This window comes from Nothoprocta perdicaria, unplaced genomic scaffold (genome assembly GCF_003342845.1).
Source record: "Nothoprocta perdicaria isolate Ctin4 unplaced genomic scaffold, notPer1 scaffold_17, whole genome shotgun sequence".
Taxonomy (NCBI): domain Eukaryota; kingdom Metazoa; phylum Chordata; class Aves; order Tinamiformes; family Tinamidae; genus Nothoprocta; species Nothoprocta perdicaria.
In genome coordinates, this window is record NW_020454871.1 from 5,692,717 (window position 1) to 5,714,385 (window position 21,669).

A 21,669-nucleotide genomic window follows, 5' to 3' on the forward strand; every position below is an offset into this window, starting at 1 on the left:
AACACGCGTGACCACAGGAGAAGCCTCTTTTCCGTCGGCGTTCCTGGGCTCCTGCTGCTGGCTGCTGTGGCACACAAGGACACCTGCTCACCGTGGGGCTGGTACCTCTGTCACCCCGTGGGCTGCGTGATTGAGAGCCGTGTGTTTGAAATGGCACCTCGGTGCCACACGTGGAGGCGTGTGAGCATGTCACGACGTGAGGAGACAAGCCGAAAGGAAGCTGCGCTCCTTCCTCCCTCTTTCCTCATCTCACTGCCCGCCCCAGGAGGCCCCCAAGGCGTGAACACATCCTGTTTACACCTACCCTTGTGGCAGAGCTGAGGAGCACTTGGAGGCAGCGGCGTGTGTGTGAGCACCGCACCGCTGTGTCCCCGCGCCGGGACAGCGCCTCGCTGCCATGGAGTCCCTGCCCGTGTACCATGGTGGCATCACGCGGGAGGCCGGCGAGAAGCTGCTGCTGGCCTCGGGGCTGGATGGCAGCTACCTGCTGCGGGACAGCGAGACCATCTCGGGTGTCTACTGCCTCTGCGTGCTGTGAGTATAGCAAGACAGCAGCCCCTCAACGCAGCGCGGGAGGGAGCCGGGCCCCTCGCTCCTCGAGCTGGTGCCTGAGGGACTGGCCGCACAGACAGCGACTGGTGGCTCACTAGCCAGTGTCTGCAGGGTGCTCCTGCCTAGACATGAAGGCAAATGTCTGAAGTCTGGTTCCAAAGACCTCGTAGAGCTTTTTTGGGGTCTCAACCTGGGAGATGACTTGCTTGGGAACATGGAGGAGGCCATAAATGCTGCAGTAGAGATGGGCTGGGTGCTGTGGCTTGAGGATCGCGTGTGCTGCTGCTCAACCTCTTGCTCTTGGTCAGATGCTTCTGCCTCTCCAACGCCAGCTTACCCACGTCCCCATCTTCTCCTGGCTTGGCGAGGCAGTGGGAGCGGCAGCACCAAGTCGTTGCTATTCCGGACAAAGACTTGCCTTCACCTGGGTGCTGGCTCTCAGCTCTGTGTCCCCCATGCAGTCGGATGAGGAGTAAATGGCCACTGTGCTGTTTGACACAGCAATGGGTAACAAACTAAGGTAATTCATCAGCTTGTGAAAGAGATGGATCAGATGTTCTATCAGAAAGGGGGGAGAGAGGCTTCTTTGACAGAGCTTTGGGACTGCACAGGCATAGGGCCTCATTTTAATGAAGCATTTTAATTGCCCTACTTTTAGCAAAAGCTGAAGCTTGAGAAGTCCTGAGAGTTAGTTCTGCAGGATGCAGTGTTGTTGTGCTGAAGGAGCAAAGAGGTGTCTATCAAGGCTAAATAGATGATTGCTTCTTATTTCAGCTAAAAACTGAAAGTTGGGGGAAGGAATATGAGAGAAAACTGTTCTCGTGTCAGTCAGAAATTCACTAACAGATAGCAAAGACACTTAGAGGTACCAAGCAGAAGAATGGAAAAGGCAAAGTCATAGGTCAAGCTTTCCCCAAAGGTGTTGAATTCATTGCAAGCAATTTGTAATTAAGCCCTGGGTGTGCATTGCAATTCCTGTTCTGCAGCCCAGTAAATGGAGACATGTGAGGGGGTTATAGGTGACCACAAATGCACCACCACCTTTTAGGGAATGGTCTTCATGGCAGAAGAGGCATACTACTCTCATGAAAGTAGAAGATGAACACCACTGCTAACAAATGCTTTACCTCAGCCTTTACCAGCAAGCTGGAAAATTAGAAATATGAAGTATCCTGAAAAAAACAAAAATAGAATAACTGTGCAGAGAGGTAAGGAGTGCTGTGATTTCAGCAAGGGGATAGGCAATAAAAGCAGAAGCCTTTTTAAATAAATATTAGAGGAAATGGTGATATATCTCCTTAACACTCAGAAGCCATTCAGTGCAGGCAAAGCACTAAGGAATTAGAAAGAGGGTCAAGCGGAATGTTACAATGCTGCCTAAAACAGAGGAGCCTAAAATAAGAAGTCCATCATCAGCCTACATCAGGATGTAAGTGTATAACAAGGTCTTTCGTCTGCATGCAGTCAGTTGGGACATTTTGCTATATTAATGGTAATTTATGTTCTTAGGATAAAAGTTCTTGAGTGAAATAAAATACATATAATAGGAAGAACAGCAAGGATTTTTAGCTATGGACTTTTTCAAATTTTGGGGAAAACTAAAAATAGATTCAGTAAGGAACAAACTGAATCCAATTGTTTCTGGAAATTATGGGACTTTCATGTAAGATCTCTGCACTAAAAAATATTCCAGATAAATATTATGCAGGCTTCCTGTAGAATATAGGTTCTTTAAAATGTTTTATAATTCCTCAAGTATGAGGGAAATGTTCAATAACATCTTGGGTAAGTCCAGCTAAGAAATTAAATGAAATATGTTACTATGACTATGATCCAATATAGCTGGCTGAAAAATGCCAGCATTAAGTCTCGATGCCAATACTTCTTGATACTTCAGTTCAGAACATTGTGTAAGAAATAGATGATACAGTAAACAACGTATCACACAATAACTTCAAAGACAGTTATCATAAAGATACCAGAAAACGGTCTCGCACTGACGACAGCAATGACAGTTTAGAGAAATGTGTGCCATAAACCAGAAAAGTGCTTTAATGGGCAAAAGTTTACTAAAGCAGAACAGTTTTGTAAAGAAACTGGAGGAGCAAGTAGGGAAGGCCTTAGAGATGTATTCAATGGAGGACTCTAAGCTTGGATTTAGTAAAATAAACCAATGGACTCAAGCCCCCAAACTCTAATCGGAAGAGCAGACATGGGGTGCTAGATGACTTGCTAGAGACAAGTCCTGTGACAGCTGCAGGGTTGTACTCTATAATGCCCCGTTTTTTTCCAATTTCATATTCATTCCATAAGTTGATGTCACCCTTTCGCCTCCCTTGGGCACCCCTGAAAACCTAGACACACTTTGGCAGCCTTGGAGGCTCCTTAGGCACGTAGCGAAGGCAGCGCTGTTTACGGCCAGGCTCGATTGCCTTTTCTTCTTCCAATTAAAAGTGGAGCCCTGACCTTTAGAAGGGAGAAGAGTCAAAGACTTGCTGCAGCCCTTGCGATTGACACTGATTTTACAGAGCAAGCATAAAAAAGACAGGTAGCTGCATAAAACCTGAGCTATGGCCGTGGGTAAGAGTGGCAGGCAGGGCGCTGGCTTTTGAGGGCCTGTCAAAAAAGCTCTGCTTCCTCTCTGCTTCTCCTAAATTCTAAATTCTCCTAAATTCTTCTTTATTTCTATTTAGTGCTGCTTTCTGTTGCCCTGAGTTCTTTTTAGTTTTGTTTATTTTTGGTGTGGCTGTGGTAAAACACGAAGAACCCACTTTCATTAATATTTGAAGACCACAATAAGACTATGCATGGATGAGTGCAAAGGTTTTATTTTGTAGCGAGGACCCCAGGGGCTCTTGTAAATGCAGGTGTTGCCTGCAAACTTTTGCAAGGTGCCTAGAACTAAGTGCTCCCACAATCTTCACTGTATGAATACCATTATTAAACTAATAATATATACTGTAAGCACGTTGCTCACCATGGTTTGAATGTCGTAGCAGAGGCACACAATGATTTCCTGGAAATGTCTCTGATTGCACAGAAAAACAAGAAGGTTTTTGCTGTTCTTGAAAGTTGGGATAGTAGAAATGTTTATGCTTTAAAAAATATGTATGTCCTACCTGTAAACACGTTAGACACTCTGCGCAGTACTCCCAAGGTTTTTATATCAGCAACTGATTGTTCCAGGGAGCTTTCTTTACTGCTGTGTTTTCCTCTTCACTCAATACTCGGCTTGACATTTTTAGCACCCTCAGAAATCCTCTGTTCATGTAGCTCCTAATGAAGTCAGTGGGGGACAGAGGACACAATAGCAGTGGCTGGTGTGGGAAGCAGCTGCTTAAACTGTGCCTGAAAAAATGCATGAATAAAATGACTGAGAGTACCAAAAGTGCCACTTCACAGATAGATGAGTGCACATGCAGAAACAAGGAGCTCATGCCTGAATTGGCCAAGATAAAGCAGTTGTAGTTTGGGTCTTAAAATTCATATACTTGAAATGTTAGTAGTTTTTTTCAGACCTTTAAATATTTCTGCGTGAGTGTTTGGGTAAACATGACATCCTCGTCAAACCGTATGTTCAGATTATTTGTTTGAAATCAGCCATTCATGTACTGCACTGCATTCAATTTGTGGAGAATAATCGAAACCTGAACTAGGGAACTGTTTAGGGCTTTTGAAGCAACAATAATCACAACAGGGATAGGCTGCAGTCCTATCAGATTTTACATACGCTGCTTTATCTGTCACCATAACCACAGTGCACAAGTTGAGGCAACGTGCCGGAACTTTCTGGTGCAGCAGATGGATCAGCTGTGCAGTGTGAAGGTATAATACACCCTCACGAGTTGCCTGCAGCTTAGCGTATCTTTTGTTTGCCATGTAATATTTCTGATGGAAATGGCAGGCTAATTGCATTTATTATAACACTGCACATCATCAGTAGCAGCATTTAAAATGTAATTTGGAACAAAAGCTTCTCTCTGAAGGGGCGCCCCTCAGCTCAAGGTTGCTGCTGTAAATATCACGCACTGTTTTCTGCTATGAAAAACTGTTTTACAGCACAGTGCTAGATTTATTGAGGTGAGCTCCTGCTCCTTTCAGCTCCCCACTAATCAGAGTGAGCTTTGCCTTTGCCAAGAATAGCTTTTCAGGGGCTTTCAGATATTTCAGTTGATTTTCTTAGAAAGATCTAAGAGAAGGTAGGTGGTCTGAACAGTGGCTAATCACTATGCAAACCTAGAAAGAAAGGGTAAAAATCACTGGAGAGCAGAACCTAGACTAGCTCTATCATCATATTGCAGGCTTGAGATTTGCATTTTTACTTTGAGTAATGATTTCAGGTTGAGAAATGTTTTAGTTGGAGCCTTGCCTACCTTTTCTCTGTTAGAAACACAAGAAATCTAACCAGCAGCTGCACCAAATGACTCCTATTCTTGAATTATTGCTAAATTATTAATAATATTTCACAGAGATACGAAATACATTTGCTTTATAATATAATTGTATGGGAAGCTACTCTTAGCTACAGATTTATGCTCAAGATGATATTTTTTGGCCACAATAAGTAAGGAAATCAGCAATCCAAAGTTTAAATTCAAATGGGAGTATGGGGAGCTACTGGGAGGTCAGCAGCAGCAACTGCTGGGCTTTTCAGATCTTGTAAACACCAGTTTAAACTATTTTATTCACTCTTGGTGACACTGAGCTTATAGCTTGAGCATCACCTCAGTGTGTGTGCTATTTCTTCAGGCTGAGTTAGCGAATGGGTGGTAATTGCTAAGTTGTTGTACCTTGATTGTATGCCTGAGACCTAAACAAACCGGGGAGTAGACTGCTTGTCAACCAGAAAATGCATATTCTGGGATGGAGGGAAGAGCTGTGAGCTTAAATTGGATTTTCTCCTGCATTAGCTAACAAGACTTTTTGACCTTTACATGATGAACAGACCAAGCAGAAGCATAACAATTAAGAGAGAGGGAGAGAAGCTCCCATTAATAAGGCTGCCATTGCCTTATTTCACCCCTTTGCACAGGGATTACTCCAAGGGACCTTTCACTGTGGTCCATGGGCACTGCAAGCACCTTTTATTGTGGACACCCGCTCTGTGCATGAGATGGGCTGGACTGGCTGTGTCATTGTTTGCTGTGGGGCCATGGTCCGTGCTGGTGGCTCTGATCGCACTCCTGCTCCTCATTTCCTTGCCCGGCAAACATGGTTGCAGAGCCCCTTCTCTTTCCTCCCACACCAGCTCCACCACCACCCTTCCTCTCCAAGATCCCCAGTCTCAAATGAGTTCCAGTTTTCTTTCCTCCAAGCCAGGACAGGTGACATCTCTAGCGTGCAGTCATGGAGCTGCTGTAGCTGTGCACCCAGATGTGGCCAGAGCTGACAGCTGCCAACCAGACTTGGAGGCCACCACTGCTTGGAGACAAACCTTCCTTCAAGCAAATTTTCACCCTTGCTTTAATAACTGCACCAAAAACCCCACCATTTCCCCATGCAACTGTCAGAAAACATACGGAAAATACATTGTTTTACCTGATACCCTCATTTGACATCTCCATCTCTCACCTTCACATTAGTCTGAGGTGACAGCCTTGTGCAGAAGCCCAAAAGGCACCATGTAATGGCCCACCCAGGACCATTACTCATAGGTTGTAGTTCATTCTTAAGTAGTATTGTCTAACTGAAATTCCCAGGTGAGGTCAGGATGCAAATGCACCACATAAGAAGAGTTGATTATTATAGTGCAGAGACATCAGAAAAAAGAGATGTAAAGAGAAGGAAATTGATGTCATTTATTGCTGACATTGCTTTCCCCCATCTCTGTCTTGATCCCTTTACATTCCATTTTGGAGTCAGAAATGAATACAAATTAGTTTAATAAAATTCCCCAACTGAGATGCAAAACATTTGGAAGTGATTCTAAAATGTACCATGCAGCCGAAATGTCATGGTTAATTTTAAGCTGCAGCATGCAGCTAATATCCTCTAGCAATTTCAGTGGTGCGGAAGATTATAATTATTCACCTGTTAAGGAAAATATGGGTTTAGCAAGTCTGATCACAGTTGAAAAGCAGGAGTGGAGAGGACAGGTAGACAGATGCTGTCTTGGTATGTCATCTGTAAAAGATGCCTTTGTAGCTCATTGGGAGGAATTATCTGTCTATAAAGAAAAATACAACTGTAATACAAAAAGTGGACTGTTTCCTGTCATCATAAGAACTTTTCCTAGATTTTTCCTTTGACAAAGTTTTCCTAATTATGTTGCTGCAACAGAGACGGTGCTAGTGGTGTTCCCAGCTGGTAGAGCTCCTTTGCTATGGAGACAAGAAATTACCTGAAACATGTGAGAGGAGAGAAAAATCATCAGTGGTCACTAAACCACTCTTAAAATTTTAAGTGCTGCCCAGTGCTGTCTTTTTAGCAAGATTTATTTTGCACTTCACCTTGCCAGCATCTTCACGATGCACCAGCACTTCCCATCTTCGATCAGGAGTCTATAGGGCTCAGGTCACCGAGTTGCTAATTCGGGATTGCGCCCATTGCTTTAGCTTCATTGGCACAGAGTAGGACCTTTGTGACAGCAGAGCTTGCTGTAGAAGAGCTCAGGCCAGACGAAAGGACAGCCTTGCCTTTCATCGGTGCTTGCTGGGCGTGAGGTCCTTCTCAGGGAAACCCAGACAAGCGGATGTCAGCGAGAGCCCACCTGAAATCCTCCTCTCATTGACCTGCTACGTGTCCTTCTCCTTGGTCTTCCCTTGCCCAAGGAGGTGAGGTCAGGGCCTGGCTCTGTATGGACAATGGCTTTGAGACACAAGCTGTGAGGGGGAGAGTGGCCACCAGCCCATGGGGACAGCTGTGCCCAGGCCACATGGTACTCAGCTTACTGGCTTGAGCAGCTAGGCATGGGGACAGCCTGTAATTAAGCCTTTTTTCTGCCATGAATTGAATAAGTTGTAGAAAACTGAGCCATCCTCTGATGATCGCTGGGGAATTTCCCATCTCCTGAGACCTAAGGGCCAGTAAGCACACTTTCCTTCTTGCTTTCTCCAGGTGTTGTCTCTTCTACTAATTGGAAAGTAAATGTTCTGCACAGGCTCAATTTTTAATTTTTTTCTTCTGATTTTTGTTTTAGAAAAATAGCTTGTTCCTCCTTCAGCCCCACTGATCTCACTTTATGTTGGGCTGCTTAAATTATAAGGTATTTCTCATGGGAGCCTGTGCCCATGTAAAAGTAAAGACATTTTTGGCTCATCAAAATCATGTCACTCACACACTCAAGGTAGAAAGCACTTTGAAGTGGTAATGAAGTAAGTTCCTGCTGTTTAACAGAAAGTTTTGATAAGATCATATTTGTTATGGGAATAATTATCAAAAAAAGCCTTCATTTTGTGGAAACAAAGATCCTGGCAACAAGTGTTTGGATGGGAAGACCTAGTTTTTCATGTTCTTAACAAAACAGAGCCCCATTCCTTGGTCCATTTCCTCCGAAGAAGCGCCCACAAAATGCCTGTTTCATCTCCCTTTGCACAAGGGGGTTTGTTTGCTCATGGCTTCAGTGCTAACAACAGATGAGAACATGGAGTTTTTCAGCTTACGAACGCTAAACCCTCTTCATGCCTTGCAGTCTGTCCTCCTCTGGGGAAAAGGGAAAAGCAGACTTGCCAAATGAATTGAAGCTCTCACTTGTCACTGGCAGGGCTGTGACAGCACTGTCACATTCCGCTCATGCTCCACATCGTGCTCAAAATGTCCACATTCTTGTTCCTGTTTCTCTCGCAGATTATATCTGTATTATCATTAGTGCTTTCCCCAGGCTTGTCTGTGTTATTTACAGGTTTTTATGCTATGTAGGTGACTCTATCCTTGGGCTGTGAATATTGTCTGGGCTTTATTTTTTAGCTTGTCCAGCTTAGTAGGCTCTTCTGGCAGCATGTGAAAAGCCATCAGACCTCTGAGCACCCCAATCCTCCCACCACTTCAAGTCATGGGCTCTCTTAGGAGGAGGAAAAGACAAACAACAGATGGTAGTTTTCCAGGCAACTGAGCCGTTTGTGGAAAAATCAGATTTTTAAAGTGATTGAGCAATTGGAATGCTTCAGGACAACTAAGCACAAGCACTGGTGATCCTCACAGAGTATTAGTAAAAGTAGGAGGCAAGAGAGTGAGTCTTTGATTTTACAAGACAGTTCTCTTGGTTTTGAGGTTTGGAAAGAAAAACAGGGAGATGGTAAAACATCCATTCCAATGAGACGGGATAAAATGCAAAATTGGATTTGGTATTTCCCTTTACCCTGACGTTAAAAAAAAGCTTATTTCAGTATCCATACAGTGACTGACATCCTACATACACTAGGCAGCAGGAAAGCTCCTTGTGATTTCTAGAAAGATAATGTGAACATCAGCTACTCAAGAGAAGATGAAAATATCTGTGATACATCTCTATAATATGAGGATATCGCATCAGTTGTAAGATGTGGTACAAAAAGATGGTCCAAGGGCTATAATGGGAGGCAATGACTTTTCCAAACATGAACTTCTCTGGTGGCCTCTCTATGGATGTGCTTTAAACATCTGAGCTTGGGCTCTGTTATCAACCACCATGACCATCCAAGGGTGGAACATGAGTACCACCGTGTTCTCGGTCTGTGTCGGTCCTCTCCACCTCTCCATTGGTGGTCCATGAACATCACGACCAGATGCTTCTCATGTCCATCTGGCACCAACTGGGGACTTGTGGCTCTGCAAAAATGCTCCTTAAAATGGGAAGGTGGACGAAACTGTGGTGGAAAGCTGGGATTTCTATTGGATGGATGTCCACCTGCACGAGCAGCAGGGCACCTTTGATGGGAGGCAGCAGCCATCCGTGTTCTTGCAGGTCGGACAGGAGGGAATGTGCTCTGTGTCCAGGGGCTCTGCGCTAAATTGCCGGGGGGGGGGGGGGAAAAACGCTCACAAATCGGAGCTGGGTGCCCAGCTCCCACTCTGTGGTGTCAGAGCAATGTGACAGCATCCTCACTGGCTAAATCAAAGCCCTTTGCAGGGGCTGCCATAATGACTTTTTAATAAGAATTTGTCCAGGAGCAATGACATGGAGTGTAATTGTGATCTTAGGGTGTCTGCGTCATTGATTGTGACTCCTATTTTGCGGTAACTACTGTAACACTGTGCAAAATTGGAAAGAGATAGAGTGTTTTTCTGCTTTCTTAAGAATAAAAATTGATGTTGAAATAGCGAGTGATCCCTAAAATCCTGCTATGCAGTCAGATAGTCCGTGAAGTATAAAATAAATACACTTTTTCTTGTCTGATACCATCTCAACTAACATTGCACCCATGGAACCGCTACCATGTCCCTGCTTCTAAGCTGTATCTTTGGGTGTTGGTGTAGGGTTTTACCAAGTAGATCACTCACTGTCTTGGATGCTTAGGAGCAGCAGGACTCACTGCAGACACCAGCAGGTATTATGGCTTCTTATTCTCAAAGGTTTCTAAATAGATGTTTTTTAAAAAAGAGAAGATTTCATGCTCTCTTAAGGTTCAGGGGTCTTCTATCAGTTCAGTGTTTGAGGACTGGGAATGTACTGGCAAGACAAAAAGTAATTTACTTGGATTTTTGTGGTGCTAGCTTTCCAAATAAATTATTACACTCATAGTATTGCTTCTGGGAATATCTGCATTTAAATAAATCACATAGCAGCAGTGTTGTCTGACAATAATACAAGTGTTCTTTTTTTCTGGAGAAGTTATGTGTTAGTTTTGTCATTAAAAGACCATCACTGAAAAAGTAAAAATAAAAATGTTCCATTAGGAAAAGTAAAAATGTTCCATCAGAAAGCACAACAGTCATTTAACCTGGAGTAACTGGCTCTCAATAAATTAGATCTGGGTAAAACAAATACCGCACATATTTAAAAAAAAAAAAAAAAAAAAAAAGAGGCTTGAAGACAGCTTCCAAACTAGGTCTCAGTTTTGCATCTAACTGTAGCCCATATGGATGGATTTATTTAGGAAAGGTTGGTCTACCAATTATCAGAGTGTGCTGCACATGAAACCTGACAAAATAAATGAGTAGTAATAATAAATAATATTTCTTTTTACAGGCATCAAGGTTACGTCTACACCTACAGGGTGTACAGGACAGACGAAGGGTCCTGGAGTGCTGAGGTGGGTACTTCTCCCTGTCCTTCTGAAAAACACCTGCATCCTCTTCATGTTGGTATTGATTTCATGAAGTATATCCAAATTATTCATGTTTCTGCATAGTCGGATTTTCATTGAAGGTAATTGATCTCAAGCGAGCCCATCAGCAAGATGTCTTGGTGCCAGTTCTGGCAGTCCTGAGCTCGTAAATTCATTCCCTGTTATATCTCAGCTCTTGCATAATGCAGTAGTGCATTGTTTTGCATCATTTTAAATGGCAGAAATATTGTGCTCTTGTAATTTGACAAGCACCATCAGCATTCATTTCTCTTCTAGCACACGTGTTACTGATGCCAGAATGTCCAAAGCGATTCCACGTACAACATTCACAATTTAAAACTTTTATTTCTTCTCCAGAGTATTTCATCATTTGTGTAAAATATATATAGGATACAAAAATATACATTCATGTGCAATTATAGGATAGCCAAATCTTGACACAAAATGTGTCTCCACCTGAGTGCTAAGCAGCTGGTGATTCAGGTGTGCACAAGCCTGTTCACAATATAGACCTTGCTGCTCAAGCAGTGTGAATGTTACCCTCCATTTCTTTGGTGAAGGTCTTGCTCTGTTTGGAGTTAGTCAGCGTATTAATTCCTATCTAGCAGTCGGTTTGCACCTTAACAGTGAGTTGCAAACAGTAAATAATTGCTAAACACACAGGCTTAATTCTTTGGCTGTTATTGTAACAACAGAAGTGTTTGCAGTGCTCTGAGACACAAGCCTGATTTCTGGGGTCAGCCAGGCCTGTGGGTAACTGTGAGTCACATATTGCTGCGGAGTTAAAAAGGGCAAGGAAGGGGAGGTGGGTGCGAGGCCGGGGCAGCTCGCTGAGGCCGGGGCAGCTCGTGGCTCGTTGCTGGGCCGGGGACGGTGGCGCCATCCACCCGTCGTCCTGCCCTGTGTGACACGTGGGACCGGTGGCGTTGCAGACGGCGCCCGGCGTGCACCGGCGGCTCTTCCGGAAGATCAGCAACCTTATCACGGCCTTCCAGAGGCCCGACCAGGGCCTCGTGACGCCCCTGCAGCACCCCGTGGTCACCAAGGGCAAGGCCAAGCGCCCCACGGCTGCAGGTACGTGAGGCGCCCGGGCCAGACCCTCCTTGAGCTTTGCTGCTGGGAACCCCATGGATGGCACCAAGTCCTGCTAATGCGAGCAGAGCGGGGCTTTTCCGTGGCCTCGCCGGAGTGGGAGCCTTGCACAGCTCCCTGCACTCCCTGCTGCTGTTGCCCAGGATGCCAGTGGCATTCCTTGTAACAGGAATTGTGTAGGCAGCAGGACTAGAGAAGCAGTTGTCCCCTTGCACTTGATGCTGGTGAGGCTGCACCTCAAATACGGTGTTCGGTTTGGGCCCCTCACTGCCAGAAGGACTTTGAGGTCCTGTATCTAGTCCAAAGAAGGGCAACGAAGCTGATGAAGGGGTGGGAGCACAGACTTTATGGGGAACAGCTGAGGGAGCTGGGATGATCTAGTCCTGAGAAGAGGAGGCCCAAGTTGTGCTGGGGGAGGTTCAGGTTAGACATTAAGAAGGATTTCCACATAGAAAGTAGTCAAGCATTGGAACTGGCTGCCCAGGCAAGTGGTGGAGTCACCATCCCTGAGAGTAGTCAAGAAAGATGAGGTGCTTGGGGACTTGGTTTAGCAGGTATGGTGTTGAGAGGCTTGCAGTTGTACTCAGTGAACACAAGGGTCTTTACCAACTATCATGATTCGATGATTCTGTGAGAGCAACTGTGGTGCTGGGGCTGCTTGCCGCCGAGACGCTGCCCTCACCTCTCTGCCCTTGCTCTCCTCAGGGAGGACGGACGGCCACGGCTTCCCCCTGCAGCCCTCATGAAGACGTCCCCACCGCAGTGCATGCGCGCGGCCTGTCTCGCCGCTCTGCTGTGCCCGCAGCAGACGGGCTTATGTGATGGTTAACACAACTCCATGAGTTTTCACGTAACATTTGCAGAAATGTGTATGTAACAGACTTTCTAGCTCATAACAGGTTTCAAGTTTCTAAAAAGTTTTGAAATATTTTGAATTTAGTTTTGCTTTTTATATATATATGTGTGTGTGTATATATATATATGTATATGATAAAAAAGTCAACCACTAAGCAGTTAATAGCTTTATCTTTTTTTTTTTTTCTTCTCCTGTCCTTGTACTCCCAAGTAGAAGTGTTTTCCACTTCAATATTAGCCCCTATTTTTTATGTGACGACCTCAGAATCAACTGCTCTGGCTGAGATTCCTGCAGCACTGGGCCAGGCAGTTCTGAGGCCCATGTCCTCACAGAAGTTGCTCAGGGTATGGTGCTCCTGCCTTGGGCGACCTGTGTACATGGCAGTGATCATCTCCCACTGCAACCGTGTTAGGGGTGCACTGGCCCTCCAGGCTCTCCTGCCCTGCAGATAGGCTGCTCACTGCTTGCACGGGTGATGACAGTGCGTTACTGAGTGCTTGGGAACACCCAATGACATAGGGAACATGAGGCTGTAGACAACATCTAGCCCAACCTCCCTGCTTGAACGGGGAGGTTGGCCTAGAGGATCTCTAGGCCCTTCCAGCCTCAACGATTCTGTGGTCAGTGGTTTTCAGCTATTCTTTTTACATCAAAAAGAAAAAAAATGTATATGGCTCAAAGAAATGAATTATTTTGGCTTGCTGTTTGCTCTGCCTTGCTTTCCATAGCCGAGTATTTTGGTGTACTGCAGCTGCTCCCCCCTAGGTCACACCTCTGTGCATTGCTGCCCATAGGGATGTCGCTGGTGCCAGCTGCCTTGCGAGGCGCTGGCACGGCCACGTGTGTGGCTGCCTGTGGTGATGCACTAGGGAGACCCACACAGTGTGATCCGACACCCTGGCTTGACCTCACTGACGGGCCCGTGGGTCCCCGTGTTGTCATGTGGCCATAGCAAAGGGGGTGCCAGGCAGGAAGGGGCAGTAATTGCAGTGGGGAAGCAGTGTGAGTCCTGTGCAAGCAGCATTTTGCTTTGCATTTGGTGAGGCTGAAGTTTTGTGTTGCTGTTTTTGTGCGTGTGTGCATGTACGTGAGTGTGTGCATGCCGCTTGTCATGACATGCAGCCTGTTCCCTGTGAATCACACTGGAAACAGCCATCTACATGAAGAAGGGACAGGTGGAGGGCACTGTCAGGACGTGGTGACAAACATCGATTCCCACTCTGTGCTCAGCTGTCCTCTCTGGTTCAGCGTCTTCCCATCGCTGCCACCACAAAGCAGCTCCACATGAGCACCACACGGTGCATTGCGCTGCACCAACCTGTTGCACATCCTGCAGTTCAACCAAGATCCTTATCTGACTGTGCAGCATAGTGGTATGTTGAGCTTGGTTTGCTCTGTCATAGAATATTTAGAAGCTACTAAATTTATGATTGTTACGTATTTCAGCACACATGAGTGTGCCACACACTGAGTCGCCGTGGTCCTGACAGCCCTCAGGTGATGACGTTGCACCCTTTTGTGTTGCTGCCTCACGCTGGAGCTCTCCTGCCTTGTGGCGCCGTGTGGTTAGATTCCTTCTTGTAAGTGCGGTTGTTGTATGAACAATTGCTTATCACCATCTCTCTGAGGCAGGCCAGGAAATAAGAGCTCCCTATTGTCATCTCTCCATCAGCTATCAGCAGTCCTGCTCAACAGGGGAGGCCCCAGATGACTGGAGACTTGCCAGTGTGATGCCCATCTACAAGAAGGAGTGGGTAGGAGGAGTGGGAGGAGGATTTGGGGAGCTAGAGGCCTGACCTGCATGTCAGGGAATGTTACAGAGGAGATCGTATTGAGGACAATCACACAGAGCATGTGTGTGACAACCAGGGGATCAAGCCCAGCCAACACGGGTTCCTGAAAGGCAAGTCCTGCCTCACCAACCTGATCTGCTTCTATGACCAGGTGACCCATCTAGTGGATGAGGCTGTGGACATGGTCTACTTAGACTTCAGCAAGGCCTTTGACACACTCTCCCAATGCCTCCTCCTGGAGAAGCTGGTAGTTCATGGCTTAGACAGGGGTACTCTTTGCTGAGTGAAAAACTGGCTGGTTGGTCGGGCCCAGAGGGTGGTGGTGAATGGAGTTGAATCCAGCTGGTGGCCAGTCACGAACAGTGTTCCTCAGGGGACAGTGTTTTAATACCTTTATCGATGATCTGAGTGAGGGGACTGAGAGCACCCTCAGCAAATTTGCAGACACACCAAGCAGGGAGGAAGAGCTGATCTGCCTGAGGGTGGGAAAGCTCTGCAGAGGATCTGGACTGGCTGGCTCAATGGGCTGAGGCCAATTGTATGAGGTTCAATAGGGCCAAATGCCACGTTCTGCTCTTCGGTCATCACAACAACCCCATGCTACAGGCTTGGGGCAGAGCGGCTGGAGAGCTGTGTGGAAGAAAAGGGGCTGGGAGCATTGGTCAACAGCCGGCTGAACGTGAGCCAGCGGTGTGGCCAAGAAGGCCAACGGCCTCCTGGCTCATACCAAGAGTGGTGTAGCCAGCAGGACTAGGAAGCGCCGTGCTGGACTTGACACTAGTTAGGCCGCCCCTTGAATACTGTGTTCAGTTTGGGCCCTTCAGGACAAGAAGGACGTAGAGAGTGTCCAAAGAAGGGCAATGAAGCTGGTGAAGGGGCTGGAGCACAGGCCTTATGAGAAGGAAGAGCTGAAGTTAGTCTGGAGAGGAGGAGGCTCAGGGGAGACCTAATCACTACCTGAAAGGAGACTGTAGTGAGGCAGGAGTCGATCTCTAAAGTAACTAGGAAAAGAGGAAGTGGCCTCAAGTTGTGGCTGGTGGAGGTTCAGGTTAGGTATTAGGAAAAAAATCTACATGAAAAGCAGAGTCAAGCATTGGAATAGGCTGCCCAGGTAAGTGGTGGAGTCACCGGTCCTGGCAGTGTTCAAGTGTGTAGACGAGGCGCTGAGGGACACAGTTAGCAGGGGGTGTTGAGGGGCTTATGGCTCGACTCAAAGGCCTTTTCCAACCATTACTCTACGATTCAGCTTTGCTGCTCGGGCCCCACGGCAGCTGCACGACTGCTTCGTGGAAGCTGCTGCTGCTTTCCAGGAACTCCTTCCCTCGCTCACGTTTTTCTGATGAAACAGTCACCTTTGTGCAAAGCCAAGCTGTGATTTTGCATGCAGTGCTATGAGACCGACATTCATTGGTGAATCAGAAGTAAAACCAAACACTGCTGGCAACACCGCTCACTCCCCTGGTTTTTGCATCAACCAGTGCTGCCTCAAGCTGCACTTGGGGGACACCTCGGCACTCATAGGGAAGCGCTTCCTAAACTCAGGGCATCCCGCACGGTGGAAACACAGACAACATCACGTGCCATTAGTTTGCACCTTTATTTTTTAAAAATGAAATAGTCAAAGTACCTTTTTTTTTTCCCCCAAATATCGACACATAATATATTAACTTTCAATATTTACAGCACGTTGCTGGGATGTTCTTGTAGAAAAAGCATGCTTCTGGTCTGAAAGCCAGAGCAAACCTCAGACCGTTTCACTGCAGCCATGTAACACAGACCTGTACAGTACCCAGTCACTGTTCAGCACAGGAGTTAGAGCAGGAATTAAAAAAGGGGAACCTAGTGTCTCCTAGCAACAAGGCTCGGGCCGTTAAACCACAATTTCGGTAAGATCGGAACCTCTTGCCGGCGTTAGGCAGAAACCGAAGATCTTGGCATACGGTGTAAACATTTTTACTTCTCATGAGAAAGCTGAAAGGAACATTGCTCTGACACATAGTGCACGCCCCACGTCGCTCCCGCTTTTATTGACACTTTTGCCAGAAGAGCATGACGACTTTAATGGTTTATCATGGTTCATACAAGTAAAATACTGTCAAGGACACAATCTGATATACTAACATTTATTAAGAGGTTAAAGTCCACCACGAGAGCTAAGGAGAAACTGGTCATCGTCAAAACACGTTTCCTTGGACAGACGACGGCCGATGACGGATGCTGAGACAGATCCACAGCGCCAAGCCGAGCTCACCAGTTCCTGTTGGGAAGTGCTGCGCCGTACAGCCGGGATGCCTGGGCCCTGGAGACGCTTTGCATCGAGGACGGGTGTAGAAAGAGTCCGGGAGGAGCCGTCGGCGCTGCCCGCGTGGCTCCGTCCACGGCTCCGGCGGCTCCTTCACCACGCGGAGCCCTCCCGGCGGGACACGGGGCCGGAGCTGCCGCCGCGCGGGGAGCCCAGAGTCTGACTGCGTTACAACCGAGAGGACGCTGAAGATCTCAAACTAAACAGCTAGCATGTGTATACCGAGTTGCACACTGACCAGTTCATATATAGTTATTTGGCTATGTTCTACATATATATCTATATATATATTTATACCTTTGAAATGTTCTAGATTTGCTAAATAAATATGGAAGCAAAGGAAACGTTATTTATATGCACTATTTGTTTGGCTGTCATAAGGTATCTTCTCATGGTAGAGACTCTGCTACAGAATAGTGTGCAATAGTGGTGTTTTTTTTTTTAATTTGTGTTTTTCTGCTTTTTTAGGATCTCAATCACAGTGCAGAATGTGCATCAAATTATCTGATCTAATTGACAAAGTTTCCCATGCCATTAGTAGGATTTTTGTTTTCTCATTTGGGTCTCTAGGCTATAGTGCAAAATCAAAAAAGAAAGAAGAATACAAAAACAACACGCAAAAATTGGCCTACCTGCCAGGAAAAAAAAATGGAGACTGAAATATTCCCTATTCCCTGCCTCCATCTGAGGTTGTTCATGGACTAGATGGTCCAAAGCTATTTGTTTGTTGTAGTTCTGTGCCTGGCCCGTGTTGATGCACCACCACTCTCCAGTGCTCTTATACAAAATTCTTTTGAACTGTTATCTCAAGATAACATTTATTTTTAGCTTTCTCAATTCTTGATTTTTTTTTTTTTTTTTGGAACAGGGCCATGTAATGTCATGTGAGTCTTTATACATCAATATTCTCGTAAGAAATATTCAAAAATGTACCTTAGAAGGTCTACCCAGGACCCGGGAAATGCCAAATCTACTTTCAGAGACAAACCTGTAATACATTTCACTCTTCGACCTTTTGGCATTATAGGAGAACAACAGTAATCAAGGCAGTATCAAAAAACACAGCTGTAGGTTAATACAAAGTGCATTTCCTGCATATAATACAAATATAACTTTAAGAAACTAAAGGCACAAGCTAACTAAATATGTATTACATACTAGAAATGCACAGTTCAAGGTAATTCTAAGAACTTCAAATATTTGTTTATAATGGATATTTAAAGCAGTTTGAAAATGATACTTCATTAGCGAATTGCAAAAAAGTATAATTGCTTAAAATATAGGTAAAATAGACTCTAATATTGACATCTTGGATCAGTGATAAAATACATCATCACATTTATGAATGCACTCTCTATATACAGTTCATAAATTATTCTTCCATTGATTAAAAGCATATTAGAGGCTCAAGGACTTCAAAGGTCCATTTTTAGGCTGGTGTGGAGGTATTCAAATTCTCCATGATTTTTATGGAAAATTACGGAAATTAGAGCTACCAAATGAGGATGTTGCCAGCTCCAAGTTCTGTACCTTAGTTAGTGATGAGCCTGATCCAAAAGTGTGGATTTCACCCCAAATCCCCGCCAGGTCGGGGAGCAGAGGGTGCCTTGGGGCCAGAGCTGATGGGTGGCCACCCATCACCACCCTGACTGTGCAGTGCAGGCTCAGCTCTAACTTCAGTACAGGCTGCTCCACTTGCCCAAAAAATAAAGGGGGGGAAAAAAAAAAAGTGGAAAGAAATGAAGAAAGCTAAAGCAAGCACTTTGTTGGCTTCGGTAAATACAAGCAGAAACTGTTTCAGTATATTTGCTGTGTCTCTTTTGAAAGAAATGTGCAATAACATCACTGTTACGGATACACAGGCTCTATAACAAGACTTCTAGCTCCCTCTGAAAGTCAGTGAAGGAAATCTGCTTACCCATCCCACCCCCAGGCGCCTCCACCTCAGGATAATCAGGTCTATTAAAAATGGCAAACTAGAAAAAGGATCTCTTACTCTGCAATGAAATAACTGTGCCAGCAGCGCATGATACCTTGGGAAAGAAAAACTTCTGCCCATGCAATATAATGTTTTTCTGTGCGCTCTAGATATTGAGCTGAAAAGTGAAGAGTCATCTCCAAAATGTTCTACGTTTATCAACATATTTACTATCCACACTTAGGTTCATCAACTCCCAACTCACCAATCTTCTTCAGACTCAAAAAAAAATGAGTAGTACAACAGGTTTATTAAACTGAGATGGAAACAACATGAGGCCTAAAACCAACACTGCGCTTTACGGATGGTTTGTGAGGAGCCCTGGTCCGAGGGACGCAGGGCACACTGGTCCCGCAGGGCTTTTCAGCACCCCTGCAACTGCAGCAACCCTCCCTGCTGGGCAACAGAGGTTGTCCCAAAAGCACCGAGTTGAAGCCCGATCCAGAGAGACTCCCGCTGGCTTCAGTGCTACCAGAGAAAGTTTTGTCCATCTCTGAGAGCGGCTGGACCCGGCACCGCATTGTGACCCTGCCCACCTCGGCACCCAGCAGCTCCCCTGGCGCCAGCAGAGCCAGTGCCCACAGAAGACCTCAGGAGAGGCCAAACCAGACACAAGGTGGGCACCGAGCACGAGAGGTGGCTACGTGTCACTGGGGACAGGCTTCACGTGCTGCTGCATCCAGCGCAAGCTGGGTTTTCCAGGCTGGGAAATCCCTGGCACCACCGCTGTGAAGAGTGACGTGTGCTGGGCTGGAGAGCAACGAGGCAGTTTCTGCTGGTCTGGTGTTTGTGTGCCACCCCCTGACTCCGTGGGACAGCTCCCTGGAACACCGGCTACCTGGGAGAGACGGGCTGCAGAACCAGGCCCTGTAACCTTCTGAATAACTGGTGAATTAAAATCAACAACAGAAAGGACGTGTTTCTCTAGCAGACAGCAGAGCCCACGAGTTTCGGGCACCGCGTGAGGTGCGGCCGCCTGGCGCTCTGCCTCGAAACCTTTGAATACTGCCACACGAGAACTAAAAATCTCACTGTCATCTCAGAGTTAAACGAACAATATTAAAATACCATCTTCTGTCACATTTAAAGGCAGTTGGATATGTTTTTTTTCCTCTATATTTATATATACAGAGTTCTGATCTAGAAAAACCAATACAATAAACCATTTTATGTTTAAAAACAGGCAGTCTTTGGTGACGCAAAGGCAGAGATTTTCTTCGTTACCTTCTGCCTATTTCACTCTGTCTCATAAAGTGAATATTATTGGCACTGTCAGAAAGTTCAAGATACTGCTCCACAGATAAAACAAAATATCCATCGTAGCCTTGTACCCGCCCAGTGCTTAAAAGCTGCTGTTTCTCTCCATCGGTCCATGCCCTAATCCCTTCCTCCCCTTCCTGGAGCCGCCTTTGCTCCTTAGTCCAGGCCTGTGCAACTGCCCTCTGCCTGGCTATTTCTAAGACATGGTTCTTTTCTTCTTCTATGGTTGTTCCATACCGGACGTTAAAGCACAGTGCGCCGTGCTGGAGCTGTATATCGGCAAACCGTCTAGTCCTTCCATTGATCACTGAAGTCATCTGGGACACGGTGACGTTGACACCGTTCTCCAAAATGCGCCGCCCACCCGTGTTGCCAATGAGCGCCAAGTCTTCCTCCAAAGACCCCAGCTTGATGAAGTAATGGGTGTCACGGCCATCTATGGTGAAATGCAAGTTCTCCAGATAGTGAGCGTTGTTGAGGATGGCAGCAATGCGCCGGCTGTCCTCGTTAGCAACACCTATAATGTCTGCAGTCACTAGGCCATCCTTGATGGCAAATTTGATGCCTTTTCCGAAAACTGAGGGAATGGCTGCAAACCTGGCTTGTTTCACTCCCTCATAGCACTTGCCATCGCTATACCGGGGTGTCATGGGCAGCTGATCCAAGGATATGAAATTCCGGAGCTGCTTTTGTAGCTCACATTGAATACCGAGGATAGTCTGGAAAGGAAAATGCCAACAAAGTTAAAGCAGAGGAATTCTTTAGTTGCTTATAGTGTCTCATAGACCCTATAAGATCCCCTTAACTGCTCAGAATGGATCTTGTAAGTCTGCTTGCAAATTGTCATTCACCAATGCAGAGCCTGGCTATATGCACAAGGCTTCTAACTGCCTTGGGTATTGCTTTCTGTCTCTTGGACTCTTTAGTTTCCATGAATCAAATAACTGAAAAGGTGTTTATCACAAATATTTTCATGTTTATTATTTCTTTTTTTCTCCCTCTCCTCCTTGAATTGTTATTCTAATGGCTGGTCTTTCAGCTTGTAGGCTCGAGGAAACTCAAATTCAAAGCTGTGCCCTGTCATGTGATTCCAGACAAATCACTTGGTCTCTGTGCGTCTCATTATGTCTTCTGTAAAATAGCAACAGCATCTTTTACAGCTCATTCCTTAAGGAAAGCAGACTGTGAAGGTCTCAAGACAACAGAACAATAGGAACCAGGCGAGTACATAAGATCTGTAGATCTTATTGCCCACTGAGGATACGAAAACCCCCTTTCAACCATCTGTTTTCTCTTTTAGCACTCTGTCACTGCTCTCTTTCTGTGCTTTTGTAATATCTTCTTTCAGCTGTGAGAATTTTACATGGACATGTTCCTAAATCTGGAACCAGCTCCGACCCTCCAGCCCTTTGCACTTTGTGCTGTCACCTATGAATGGGAAAGGTATCTCTTTTCCCTCCTGTTTTTAAAATGTGCTATTTTGTTCACAGATGCTCATGTGTTTAAATGCAAAACATGAACACCTGCTCGGCATCTTTCTGGGTAGGTGGACGTGTGGCAGTTTCATGGATTGCTGGACACTGATACCTTCTGTGCGGCTGTTCCTCAGGCACAATATGCCCTGGAGCCAG

General features: G+C 45.8%; 2 protein-coding genes across 3 annotated transcripts in view; one reads left to right on the forward strand and one right to left on the reverse strand.

Annotated features, from left to right (window-relative positions):
• Positions 1 to 397: 397 nt before the first annotated feature.
• SH2D1A (SH2 domain containing 1A) lies at positions 398 to 12,595 on the forward strand. Its single transcript, XM_026036008.1, has 4 exons — positions 398 to 534; positions 10,658 to 10,721; positions 11,690 to 11,831; positions 12,555 to 12,595. The coding sequence occupies exons 1-4, from the start codon at positions 398 to 400 to the stop codon at positions 12,593 to 12,595; spliced, it is 384 nt and encodes a 127-aa protein (XP_025891793.1).
• Positions 12,596 to 19,664: 7,069 nt separating this feature from the next.
• TENM1 (teneurin transmembrane protein 1) overlaps positions 19,665 to 21,669 on the reverse strand; it is a 210,061-nt gene continuing 208,056 nt past the window's right edge. For both annotated transcript variants that reach the window (XM_026035944.1, XM_026035943.1), the window contains one exon: positions 19,665 to 20,757. In XM_026035944.1, coding sequence (XP_025891729.1) covers positions 19,999 to 20,757 — 759 coding nt within the window. In that variant the 3' untranslated portion in view covers positions 19,665 to 19,998. The remainder of the gene's footprint in view (positions 20,758 to 21,669) is intronic.